The sequence below is a fragment of the Capra hircus genome, chromosome 1 (assembly GCF_001704415.2).
Source record: "Capra hircus breed San Clemente chromosome 1, ASM170441v1, whole genome shotgun sequence".
NCBI classification, from domain to species: Eukaryota; Metazoa; Chordata; class Mammalia; order Artiodactyla; family Bovidae; genus Capra; species Capra hircus.
The window spans coordinates 45,906,722-45,920,687 of NC_030808.1; the positions used below are offsets into that span (position 1 = coordinate 45,906,722).

General features: G+C 40.6%; 1 protein-coding gene across 2 annotated transcripts in view; it reads left to right on the forward strand.

Annotated features, from left to right (window-relative positions):
* The window catches only part of NXPE3 (neurexophilin and PC-esterase domain family member 3), a 59,667-nt gene extending 53,292 nt beyond the window's left edge, over nucleotides 1-6,375 (forward strand). For both annotated transcript variants that reach the window (XM_018061583.1, XM_018061530.1), the window contains 2 exons: nucleotides 1,436-1,642; nucleotides 4,705-6,375. In XM_018061583.1, coding sequence (XP_017917072.1) covers nucleotides 1,436-1,642; nucleotides 4,705-5,255 — 758 coding nt within the window. In that variant the 3' untranslated portion in view covers nucleotides 5,256-6,375. The remainder of the gene's footprint in view (nucleotides 1-1,435; nucleotides 1,643-4,704) is intronic.

Sequence of the window (13,966 nt, forward strand, 5' to 3'; positions counted from 1 at the left end):
TTTTTTTTTTTTAATAAAGAAATCAAAGAAGCTGAAAATAGTCATGAGTAGGAGACTTGCTTAAATTTCAATTTCTAAGTCATGTGAGCTCTTGGATTTTGAATTGTGGTTAGACAGGTGAGACTATAGCATTGATGGATTATGATCAAGATTTGAACCTTGGGGTGTGTAAGGGAGTGATACAAAATGATAGGTGGTTTTTGGAAGATTATAAACTTGAATAATAAGTGCTAGAAATGAATAAATGTACACTTTCCAGAAAAAAGCCTAAAAGAAAATGGCCGGTATCCACAGACGTCTTGTTTTGGGAAGTGATGTAGCGCAGTGGTTAAGAGCATGGGCGTGGGGGCTCACCTGCTTAGATTAGATCCTGACTTTGCTACTTCCTGGCTCTGGAACTGAGGTCAAATTACTTAACTGTTTTGAAAGGTAGGACCTATCTTGAAGGGTTATTGTGAGCGTCCGATGAGATAATACATTTAATTGCTCAGAAGAGTGTCTGGTGCAAAGTAAACTTGCAGGAAATATTAGGCCTCCCTGTTGAAGCAAGTAAAATGCTCTGTTTCCACTGAAAAATTCCAGTGGCATTTTCTGAGGGAGGTGTTTGGTAAGAAGGGTGTTGACTGTCACTGTGAAAGGTGTCCTGATGCTTGTGTGATCGTGTGTAACTACGCTACAAGCATGAGTACACACTGCTGATGCAATTTTTTTTTAATTTGGCCACACTGGATCTTAGTTGAGGCATGTGAGATCTAGATCTAGTTCCCTGACCAGGGATGGAACCCCAGCCCCCTGCACTGGGAGCACGGAGTCTTAGCCACTGGACCCCCAGAGAAGTCCCTGATGCAATTTTAATATTATTCATTGTGTATAAGGACTTTTGAACCTTTTGTGTTGTGGAGAGTAAGTCTTTAGATCTTGTGTCATTGGTTTGTTTTCTGTGTTCAGTGATGGTTTTCTGAGTTAATATTTGATTGTGGGACCCATTGATTGAAACTTTTGAATGAGCTGAGAAACAGTAAGGACTAATACTGCCATGCATATGTAAAATATTAATTTAAACTGTTACTTGCCTCACAGGCATTTGGGTGAGCCATAACCCCAGACAGCACTTAGATCTACACATTTCCTTGGTTTTTGCCTGCTTTTATTTTGAGAAAAACATGCTTCATCAGAGGGAATGCTCAATGTCCCCTTTCCCCTTCTGTCCACAAACATCCTCACACCCATTTTAGATCTTATTTTTGTGCAAAGGAGAACTTTTTGTAGGAGAGGGAAAGTCTGGGATTTCTTTGAGATGTGACAGCCGGAAATGTCACCCATAACCAGCAGGCTAACAAACATAGGAGCATAATTGTGTTTTAACTTGAAACATTTCTTATGTATGACTTGTTGGAAGAGAATTTCAGAGTATCTTTTTTTTTTTTTCTTTCAGAAACCAACAGCCTAGAACTATCTCAAGGCTTAGGAACTTTTCCTTCTGGTTATTATTACAAAGATCAGTGGAGGCCCAGGAGGTTTAAGATGCGCCAGTTTAATGACCCTGACAACATTACAGAATGCTTACAGAGAAAAGTGGTGTATTTCTTTGGTGACTCAACAATCAGGCAGTGGTTTGAATACCTCACTACATTTGTTCCAGGTTGGTACTTTGCTTTTTGTTTCATAACTCCCATACATACAAGATCCAGCTCTGAAATAAGCAGACCCAGTCCAGTACCTGCAGAAAGGCACCAGGTGAGGGAAAACTGACTTCTCCAAACGACTAAAGGTGGGTCCTAATGCTGGAGAGATGAGTGATAGTTTCTGACCAGTGGTGGGGCTGTCATGTGTCACCGAAAGCTCTGGCTGCCTGTTGCAGTTCACACCACTGACAAGACGTGTGACTCTGGACAAATCATCTGCTTCTCGGGGCTTCCTTTCTCCAAGTGTGTGATGAGGCGCTGGACACTCACTTCATAGGTGTCTTCCCTTTTGACATTCTAGGCTGGGAAATGGAAGTGAACATTTCCCGTTGTTTCTCTTCTAGTTCTGTTTGGTCCTACTCCAAGTTTATAATAGATTTAAGTGGAAGGAGACAGACAAACTGTAGTCCAGTTTACTGCATCCAGGCAACAGAGCGTCCCTGTGTCGCCCACTGGGCCGTCCGCTGTGTGACTCTGAGATGAGCTGCCTGTCACCAAGGGAGTCTGGCCAGTCCAGCCTTCTTAGCTTCCTGGTCTCACTGCTGGGCTCTGGGCAGCTCTTCAGACTTGGAATAAAACCCTGCTCAGTGGAGGGCCGTCCCTTATTCTCAGGAGGCCTTTTCCTCTTCCCAGAAAGGGTGTGGATAGAGCGAGGAGGGGCGGATCCAGGGCAGCAGGACTGAAAACCCTGCTTAGAGTTTACAGAGCTGACCAACAGCTTTGTGGGAACTGGTTTGTTTTTTTTTTTCATTTTAAATTAATTTTTATTACAATATAGTTGATTTACAATGTTGTGTTAGTTTCTACTGTACAACAAAGTGAATCAGCTATACATGTACACATATCCCCTCTTTTTTAAGATTTCCCTCCCATTTAGGTCACCACAGAGTACTGAGTAGAGTTCCCTGTTATAATAAAATAGTTATCTATTTTGTTATCTGTTAACTATTTTATTATCTATTATCACTAGTTATCTATTTTACACAGGTAGTGTATATATGTCAATCCCAGTTTCCCAGTTCATTCCATTCCCCCATTCCTCCTTAATATCTGTATGTTTGTTCTCTAACAGCTGTGTTTCTGTTTCTACTTTGCAAATAAGTTCATCTGTACTATTTTGTGAGAACTATTTTTGATGGCTGTTTATGGACAGGACTTTTCACAAAACAAAATTCCACAGTTGTGAGTGGTTGTGTGTGGTGTTTTTCATTTTTCTCTTCTGTTTATTATATCAACTTAGTTTCAAGTTTCATTTGAAGGCAATCAGGAAGTAGATATGACCCCCAAAAGTAGAAAATTAATTATGATTTTGATTTGCTTAAAAAAAAAATGGAAACAGACATAGCAGAGTTCTAGCTGATAAAAGACAAGTTAAGCAGGAGAAGGGAAACCATTTGTGTGGCATGATGCTAGGCAGAGTTTGGTGCTGACCAGGCAGGGCCTTCCAGCAGTCGGTATTTGCTTGGTTCTTAAGTTCTAATGAGCTCGGTATTTCCTTTAATAGCAGTGATCACATTGAGTGTCTTGTTCATTTTCCACCGTAGCCTTTGCAGACAGATTTTTGCCTGATAAAGCCTTGTGTCAGTGCTTGATCTTAATCTGAAGAAAGAATGGTAAATTGAACTTTCATGCAATTTAATTGGGGCCAAATGCTAAGTAGTAATGAGAATGAGAATTAGGTATGAGAATCTAGAAAAGCCTGGGTGGGACTTCATGGAAAAAAAAGTGAAACCTTAACTTTAACTCTTAAAAGTAAATAATATGGGACAATTATAGTTTGATGTTAATTCTTCAAAAATAACTATAAACTCCTTGAGGGCAAGGACTGTGACTTACCCATCTGAGCATTGCTGACTTTTTTTTTTAAGCTAGGAAACTAATTTATTATTCACTTTTTTTTTCTTTTTGGCCATGCCATGTAACATGTGGGATCTTAGTTCCGACACCAGGGATAGAACTCCTGTCTCCTTCGGTGGAAGGGTGGAATCTTAACCACTGGACCACCAGGGAAGTCCTGCCTTGCTGGCTTATAACACATCAGTGCTGGCACAGAATAGATGCTTAGGCAATGTTAATTCAGTTGGGTTGCCAATGGCTATTTAATCTTGTAGGACTTGTAGGACTCTTTAGGGATATGAGACAAATCCTTTTTCCTCATGGGGTCAATGTTCAGCTGTGAATTATACAGCTTTTTTTAGGGGTAATAACGGAGGATCATCACTGATTCCTGGAATCAACAGAGGAGCTGGACTTGGAAACCCAACTTAGATAAAGGGGAGGGAGTGAAGGGAATTCTAATTTGTGCTGCTGTTTTTGTTACAACACAGAGAGAAGTTTTCTAAGACATTAATAGAGTTTTCCATGCATAAGGTGAAATTGAAAGTCAGAAGAAGCAAGGTTGCTTCTTTTTTTTCGCTTATTATAAAAAGAGGTATTTGGTTACTGTTACGTGTTTGTTAAAAAGCCGAAGTTATAGTTTTTGACCTGGAAGAAATACTTATCTGTTAGAACAATAATGTGTAAATGTCAAATTGATGTTTAGATATTCAACAATCAGTCAATGCAAACAGGAAGATTTCTTGGCCTAACAGTTAGAGGCAAACTGGTTATTTTGCTTCTGAGGTCTAGAATCTATTGCTGATGATATTACTTGTAATTTCATGCTTATGGAGTGACTTAATAAATATGTTAGAATAAAGGTCCATTGAAGCTGGGGGTGGGGGGTGGGGTGCCAAGGTGAAGTGAAATAAGTGTTTACATTTGTACCTTTTTGTTATTTTACTTTTTAAAAAATTTCTTTTTTAGTTGAAGGATAGTTGCTTTATAAAATTCTGTTGGTTTCTGCCAAACATCAACATGAATGAGCCATAGGTATATAGATGTCCCCTCCCATCTCTCTCCCCATTGTTGTTTTACTTTTATTTAAAAAAATTGTTCTTTAAAGCCACTAACTAAAGAATAATATAGGTATATGGCTTTGTTTAACCATTCATATGAGTCTGACTTTTCCTTGTTTCAGATTTAGTGGAGTTTAACTTGGGTAGCCCCAAGAATGTGGGTCCATTCCTGGCAGTGGACCAGAAGCACAACATCCTTCTCAAATACCGCTGCCATGGTCCACCCATCCGCTTCACAACTGTCTTTAGCAGTGACCTCCGTTATGTGGCCAATGAGCTGAATGGCATCGTGGGAGGGAAGAACACAGTGGTTGCCATAGCTGTGTGGTCTCATTTCAGCACCTTCCCCTTGGAAGTGTATATCCGGCGGCTCAGGAACATCCGTCGGGCTGTGGTCCAGCTCCTGGACCGCAGCCCTAAGACTGTGGTAGTCATCCGGACAGCCAATGTCCAGGAGCTGGGACCTGAGATTAGCCTTTTCAACAGCGACTGGTATAACTTTCAGCTGGACACCATCCTTCGGAAGATGTTCTCAGGGGTTGGAGTATATCTTGTTGATGCCTGGGAGATGACCCTGGCCCATTATCTACCCCACAAGTTACATCCAGATGAAGTTATTGTGAAGAACCAAGTGGACATGTTCTTGTCCTTTGTGTGCCCCTTGGAGACCTAGCCTGCCAGAGGGAACTGGAGGAATCACTTTTCAGTGACCTTCTCTTTCACCTGCACTACAAAAAGATAAACTTTTTTTACATAGGTGGCCCTATGCAGAGATGGCTTCTATATGTATTTAAAATTTAGAAAGGAGCTGGACTTTATATAATCATTGTAAGGAGCTTGGAAAATGCAGATTACACTTATATCTACCTATAGGATTTTTTTCCTATCTTGACTTAGCCACGGGTGACCCATTATTAACAGCATATACACATTATACTGCCCTTGTAACCAAAGATACTAATGAGTGTGTCTGAACTCGCTTTTCTTGGCAGGGGATATTACTGTGCTATAAAGTGTGAAAAATGTTCTGACCTAAGTGGAAGGGGCAAGTTTGGTTGGCAATGGAGTGTTTGTAGTTTATCTGGTAAAGGAGCATGTTTGCATGAATAGCATAATTGGTCCATCTTCAGTGGAGGTGAATTTAACCCAAGGCTTGCAGTCAATGGCTCCTGTAACACACTGAAGACAGCTGTATCTCAAGAGTTTCTTTTGATGATCCAGTTTTTTCTGAATTACTTGAAAAGGCCAGTATCCTTGGTCAGAACTTTCTAATGAGAATATTTATAGTGTCCTACTTTAATCTGGAAAAGAAGCAAAAGGGAAAGATGAAAGCAGTATATATAAAATTGATATTTGCATTGGGTGATTGTTACCCACTTGATTCAGCTAAAGATGAATACTTATTCTAAAATAACCACTTTTGGAACTGAAAGGGAAAATATATAAAGGCAGCTTTATTTTTGTGTTCTGAAGTTTGAGGGTTTTAAGAATTGACTTTTATGTAAAGATTGCTATTGTTTGTTATAAAGTTGTGCAAATTATTTCCAGCAATACTGAGTGTTTCTTTTTTGGTTGTTATTTTGAATTGCATACCCAAATTAGAAATTAAAATCTAATTAAAAATTAAATTTAGATATTGAAACCTGTGAAGGGTTGATTTGGGCATAAAGTAATGCTTATGCTTGGAAGTAAAAGGTGCTATTCTTACTGGCTACCTTAAAATAATTGAATTATCAATTTTACCTGACTGTCTTTATCTTATTAATTTTAAATAAGTTTAAGTTAATTTGTGACCACTTAGTCCTCTTTTCTTTTTGAGCCACATAGAGTCTAGTTTTATTTATCCCTAAAGGAACATGTGATCGACATGACTTTGGGTAAACTCCAGGAGATAGTGAGGGACAGGGAAGCCTGGTGTGCTGCAGTCCATGGGGTTGTGAAGAGTTAAACACGACTTGGTGACTGAACACAACAACAACAGCAACAACAACAACAACAACAAAGGAACCTGTGAAGAAACTAGGGAGGCTTCAGAAATGAAGAAAAATGCCTAATGCATGAAAAAATACACTCAGAAGAATGGGTCAAAGAATCTGAGTTTTTAACTTAAAACAGAAATACGGAGATCTTCCTTTCCTAGCCTTGAGGGCCAGCTTCAAGTTTATAAAATAAGTAAAGATAATTTTAAATTATTTTGTGAGTCTGAAGTAGACCAGGTAGTTAAATATATTAATATAGTTGAATTTTAATGGTCTTTAAGCTTTAGAGTGTTTAATGGTCATTTATTTGATCAAAATGCAGAAAATTGTGGAGTCAGCCTTAGTGGCAGACATCCGAGGATTCTGATACAATGGTGGTATTCTACATTTTGAGAAACACTAAGGGAAGAGGGAAGATAGAACTAAGGAAATAATATTTTTTTGTCTTATTTTAGGGGCTTTTCCCATAACATTTAATTCTGATCAGGATCTAATACTGCAGGCAATATTAGCTCCATTTTATAGATGAAGAACTTGAGTTTGGATTTGAACTAAGGTGCATGAGAGTCCATAGCCCTTTTCAACAGGAACTTTTTGGACTTTGTAAAGTTTTATTTTTCATGAAAGAACTTTGGAGCATTTTCTCAAGTGTCACTGGGGAAGGCTGAGTCATGTCTTCCTAGGAGAATTTCAATTTCCACTGCCCCTCCAGAGCTTTGGAGTGATGCTACTTGTTTGTATAAATGATTTCATGTGACCTCATCTAGTTATTTTTTGATTTAGTGACATTATGTACTAAAGATTTGATGACACAGTTTCTTAAATGAATGAATGCTCATTCATTCTGTCCTTCTTCTAATTTGTCTTTCTACACTCAAGTGGAAATTAAAAAAAAATGCCTAAATGGGGAGTTTGGAATATTACCTAGGCCGTTTCTAGATACAATATTTTAATTTCTTCTAAAAACTTTAACTTAAGCCAATACCACAGAGTTGTGACTGTTAGCATGCCAATCAAATAATATAGTTTATTTTAAATATATATTTTCCATTGTAAGTATAAAGGATGATAAATATTGAGTTGGCCATGGAAAACCTGAACAAACATTTTAGCTAACCCAATATAAAAAATTATGAAATCTAGAAGAAGAAATATGGATAGGGTCCATAATTCTATCATCTGAATGCAATGAGCATTAGCAATTTGGTTTGATTTCTTTTAGTTTTTTAAAATCACATAGCTGTAACAACAGAGAACATGTGATTTGTAAATGTTTTTAAATTTAACATATAAATATGTTCCATATTTTCATGACTTAATTATAAAAGTGTATCTAACAGTTTAGCTGAGTGATATCATCATATACATAGCTTGGCCATTCAGGTTTATAATAAAATATTAAGACAGTGGTTTATATATAGTTTATGTATATGTATGTGCTTAGTTGCTCAGTTGTGTCTGACTCTTTGCGACCCCAAGGACACTAGCCCGCCAGGCTTCTCTGTCCATGAGGATTCTATGGGCAGGAATACTGGAGTGGGTTGCCATGCCCTCCTCCAGATAATATATGTGGCTTATATATATATATGGGGCTTATATATACACAGTGGGTTAAAATACTGATTTATATTTTGGAACAACAGTGTTAACTTCATTTAGTGGGTGTTCTTATATTCTAGAACTCAAATGATTGACTCCATGCTACTTGTGAAAGGGAGGCTCCATAAGCCTTTCTATGCAAATTATCGGAGAAGACAATGGCACCCCACTCCAGTACTCTTGCCTGGAAAATCCCATGGACAGAGGAGCCTGGAAGACTGCAGTCCATGGGGTTGCTGAGGGTCGGACATGTCTGAGCGACTTCACTTTCACTTTTTACTTTCATGCATTGGAGAAGAAAATGGCAACCCACTCCAGTGTTCTTGCCTGGAGAATCCCAGGGACGGGGGAGCCTGGTGGGCTGCTGTCTGTGGGGTCGCACAGAGTCAGACATGACTGAATCGACTTAGCAGCAGCAGCAGCAACATGCAAATTATATCCTATGGAAGTTAAGAGTAACTTTTCACCAAGCAGATATGTTTGATGTTCCAATATGATCCATTTTTTTACCAGTCTGAACAACCATCATTTTATTAAATACCAATTGACTGATACTTCCCAGCTTCAGGTATTAAGTGATACATCAGGGTGCTTGACAAGCATGTAGAAGGTAAGCCTTTATATCTGTGTGTTACATGCCAGAGGTGAGTCTGTTTCCTGGCTATATTAAAGGAAATAGCAGTTACCCAGAAAGTATTTGGAAATAAATACCCAAGGGAAACAACAGAAATAAGACCTGCCCCTTCTGAGCCTGAGGTCCTCCCTGCCCCCTAAAAAGCTGTTCAGCATTAGCATTATCTTCGTAGATCTAGCTTGTTGCTCATGCCATAAATCTACTTTTAAGTGTATTCTTTCTCTTGTGTTAAGCAGTATTCTCTCCAGGGTTTATGCCTACAGTGGAGTGCATTTGTCTGACTGCTCAGTGTGCAATAAATAAATAAATAAGATATGGAAGGTGCTTTTTTTCTTCTTTGAAAGTGAAACTACAGTCCCAGAGTGCAAGGGGTGTGTAGGAACCCTGGGGGAGGTAGGGGGTGGTAGGAAACAAGAGGGTGGTCCAGGGCAGCGGTTTGAGGGATCAGCAGGTACAAGGGAACAAAATACACTTCAATTTCACTTTGTCTCAAAAGTGCACTTACCGTTTAACTTTTTAAAGTGTGAACTTAAAGTGTGTTATATTTTGCTTTTTCTTCCCAGTGGTAAAGAATCCCCCTGCTGATGCAGGAGACAGTTTGATCCTTGAGTGGGAAAGATCGCCTGGAGGAGGAAATGGCAACCCACACCGGTATTCTTGCCTGGGAAATCCCATGGACAGAGGAGCCTGGAGAGCTGAAGTCCATGGGGTTACAAAAGAGTCTGACACGGCTGAGCAACTGACTGCGCTCGTGTCCACACACACACACTCACACATTCTTCCTGAGATGAGAGGAAGTCAGGCTTCTTTCAAGCTCTGCTGTCTTAAAGTTTTGAGGACCTTCTGGAGTTTAGGTCTAGATGCCCATTCCTGTTGGAGAACCAGACATTTCCTGTCTGATTCTAAGGCTGGATTGTAACACTGCAGAGGCGGGGGGGTAGGGGTGGGGCTGGCAATACAGAGATGACAGTAGAAAGTATCCCTAAAGAAAAAAAGGTACAGTGAAACCAAAGGTCCTAGAAGAAATCCTTTCAGAGTTGTCTAATAGTTCATTCTCTGTTTAAATTCATTCCACATGAAAATTTTCGTGTTAGAGGAACTCTGTTTTACTTACATCTCAGATTCCTTGTCCTTTAGTTTGTCAGTGAAGGCACACAATAAGGACACTGCTTTCTGATTCCTGTGTTTGAAGAGCTCGGTTGTAGAAAGCACCCCCGTTCCCCCCACCCCTGGCCCATTTAGGGGGCTGTTCAGAAAAAGCCAAAGAAAAAGAGAAGGTGGATTTAAGGAGGTAACTCTAATGTCTGGCTGTAACTTCACTGAGATGTTTTCAAAAGGCATCCCCAAGAGAAACGTTTTATTCATAGATATGTTTCTGATTCCTCTGCGTAGTTCCAGTCCAGGTCTTGGAGCCTGCCCTTGAGGGGAATGTCCGTGACTTGGGTCAGTACCTTTCTGGCCTGGGAATTTCCAGGGTGCAGAGAAAAAAGTCCACGAACTGAGTCCTTGCTGCTCCCTTCCTGCCTCCTCTGCCCCTCCTCTGTGCCCACGCAGCCCCTTTCGAGTGAGAGTTTGACCGTGTTCTGTATTTTAGAAAACTGCTCCTTAGCTTCCCCCGCCCCCATGCCTTTCTAGAGCAGTGAGTAGCAAGCCAACGCTATAAAGGGGGCCGGTAGAGGGGCTGGCTTCCTCCAGCCAAGAGGTCAGACACCGAGTTCTTAGAGAAAAAGGCTGTTTAACTGCTGCTGCTGCTGCTTATCATGTAACCTCAAAAGGAAACTGATCATCTTTCTCATGCCCTCACGTACTTGGGTTATTATCGCTGATTACAGCTGGAAACAGTTGATTTGCCTTTACGTATTTGTATGACTTGACTCTTCAAACACAAAGGTATATTTTTATTATTTGATATTTAGTATGAAAAAGTCTCTTAAATGATGATTTTTTTTTCTTTTTCTCATATCCAGATTCTTTACTTTGGAGTCACTTTCTGATACTTTTGGGGGGCAAAATATTAGGGGGCAGGTATTTTGGGGAAGGACAATCTGGGATGTCTTTTTAGTTTGGTGATGACTATGAATTGTGTCTGTTCTTCCTGAAGCCAGGAAAGACTAAGATGCTGATGGAGGAGGTGGATAGAATGGGTGATGAAAGTATCATAAAACTAACGTACAAACAGCCAGTGAAGTACAACTATGATACTATGATACTCCTGGGTAGCAGTCTTCCAGGAGGTTTGAGTGTGGGTTTAGTGGTGTATTTCTCACCAAGGGTAGGCATAGAGCTATATCTTTATGGAAAAATTTTTCTGAATAGGTCAAAATGTTGTATAGTGTGTAATTCTTAAGTTACCTTTGTAAAATAAAAGACATGCATTACCCATTTTATGAATGAAGGAAACCTTGAAATTTGATAACTTGGCGGTTCCTTCAGATCTATTACACTCTGGGATTTTGTATGAAAAAAATGAATTTCTAGGTAGGATGCACTGAGAATCTCTCCATGAGGATTAGTGAACTGGCTGGCCATCATGGGATGGGGATGTCTCAGAGGATGACATTTATTACATAAATTTTAAGCACTTGGTAATATATATTCTCTTACTTTAAATCTGGCGTCTAAAAAAATACATTATTGATCAGGCTGGATAAATTTTTGTTTTGGGTGGTTTTTTTTTGCCTCTCTTGTCAGTAAGTTGTTTAGACAGTAGAAGGAGAGAAAAATTGCCGAGGCTTATTTACCACCCTCCACAATCCTTGATAGAGGAGATCAGCCACACAGATCATCTAAACGTTCAGATAACCCTAAAGTCTTTTTATTTGGCTTCAGAGCACAGTGTCTGGTCCACTCCCCCCACCCCATTATAGTATCATTTTGCTTTGGCTAAAGACACAGTTGGTTAGGGTACAGATGCTGTGGAAGAGACAGTCTGGGAAGAGTTAGCACAAGAAGTGGCCCACAGGGGTTCCCTGGTGGCCTAGTGGTTAGGATTCCAGGCTTTTAATGCCAGGGGGTTGGGGGGGGAGCCTCAATTTGATTCCTGGTGGAGGAACTGAGATCCCTTAAGGTGCACAACACAGTGGAAAAAGGGGAAAAAAAAGAAGTGGGCACACAGCAAAACATCATGGTCAGCAATCAGCACTAATCTGTCCTGGCAGGGAGGTGATGACGGTGCTCGGCACAAGTTAGTGGTCCAACTTCCTGACCTTTCCTCATTGAGGCAAACCTCTATCATTCTGTTTTGTCCTGAAAGGAGTCCAGAAACAAAAAAAAGTCTTCTCAGATGTTAAAGACCTGTGGAGAGCCCTGCTGAGAGGGAAGATTTTCGAATGATTCTGGGATCCAGGGTGAACTGCTCCTGAGAAAGCCATTTCCCTTTGGCTCTAAGCTGACACTGATCTGGTGGCCTCTTGATTTTCTCCCCAGGTTAACAGGAGGATCAGGAAGCTGGCTTCACCTTTTGGCTTTCTTGGCCTGATGCTGAACTCCTGATGGTGAGAAAGGTGGATATTCCTCATTCCAGATGCTACCTGGGTCTTGACTGATGTAGTCAAAGTGGGCAGTGGGATGTTTTCTAAAGTTTCTGTGATTCTTGGATTTTTGAACTTGCCTCAAAGTTATTATGAACTTTTTAGGCGTTTTACTGTGATTTCTTGTGAACTAAGATTCTTTTTTTTTTTTTTGGTGGTTCAGCATCTTTTTAACCAATTTGAATTTCCACTATTTTCCATGAAAGGAGGACGCATGCATATATCTAAGAGGGGAATTCAGCTCTCTGATGACTGGCAGTTTCGGGGTTATGTAATCTCACAGACTCAGAGAGTACCATGCTCCATACAGTTTTGGTGAAGCCCGTCATTAGAGCTAGCATACGTGGTTTCTGATTAAAGCATTTCCTGTTCCTTTAATTTGGGACGGACTGTGAGGTAAAACACTTTCCTTCCAAACTAAGTGAATGAAAGTATTTTACCGCTTCTTGGGGTGGTTCGTGGATAGGGAACTAACATTTATTAAACACTCATTTAGGGAGATGACCAACAAGGTCTCATTCAGCTGTCACAATGGCATCTGAGGTAGCATCAGTACCCTTATTTTATAGATGAGGAAAGCGAGGCTCAGAGGGATGGCTCATGGGTTCAGGGTCACCCGGATCCTAAATGGCAGAGCTTGAGCTAAATCTGAGGGGCCTTGTCCCACAGCCAAGGCACCAGGCCACTGGGATATTAGCGGAGGAGCAATGGAAAGACATCAACCTCTTTTCAGAGTCCTGACTTCCAAGGGTCCTTCCTTTTCCTTCATTCATACCTGGCTGCCGTCCACTCCCTGTTCAGATCTAACTGCTCATTAGTTATGGTAGTTGATAACCGCCATGGCCCTTTATGTTTTAAGAAGACCACAGGAAAATCTTTCAGACCTCAAAGAGCAAAGCAATAGGGTAGAACTGATGAAAGTGGTTGGACTACAGTTTGGAGAGAGGCAGCATCTTGCTTATTGAGCCGTTTTTGGACACAGCAGCTGGAACTATAAGGGAAGTGGAATCCAGCTGCTTGTTCACGTTGCTCCTCTCAGGATGTTCCGTGCCCTGCTTGGAAAGCTAAGGCTTGGAGGAGCATTCCTAGTCATACCTCTGGTGAAGGGCCCTCTGCTGCTGTTGCTTCTGAAGACAGAAGCTGCAGGTACCCGGCAAATCGATTCACCTGCTCTCTACCATCCCTGCTATCACAGAGTGAGTTAACTACCTGAACTGACTTTTTTGTATGTGGGGGTAGCCCCCAGGATGGAAAATTCCATGCTTTGTATCTGTTTTTTCTTTTTTAATTTTTTTGCATGATTCTTTTCTAGTTTGCCTTTTCTATAGGCTCCATAGTATAGGATATTTGGTTGCATGCTAAGTTGCTTCAGTTGTGTCCTATTCTTTGCAACCCTTTGGACTGTAGCCCACCAGGCTCCACTGTCCATGAGATTCCCCAGGCAAGAATACTGTTGTGGGTTGCCATGCCCTCCTTCAAGGGATCTTCCCGAACCAGGGATCAAACCTGCATCTCTTATGTCTCCTGCATTGGCAGGCAGGTTCTTTACCACTAGTGCTACCTGGGAAGCTATAAGTATAGGATGAGTGGAGTAAAAAATAAATCTACTTGGGTGGTTAAAAAATAAAATGCTGTGATTAAT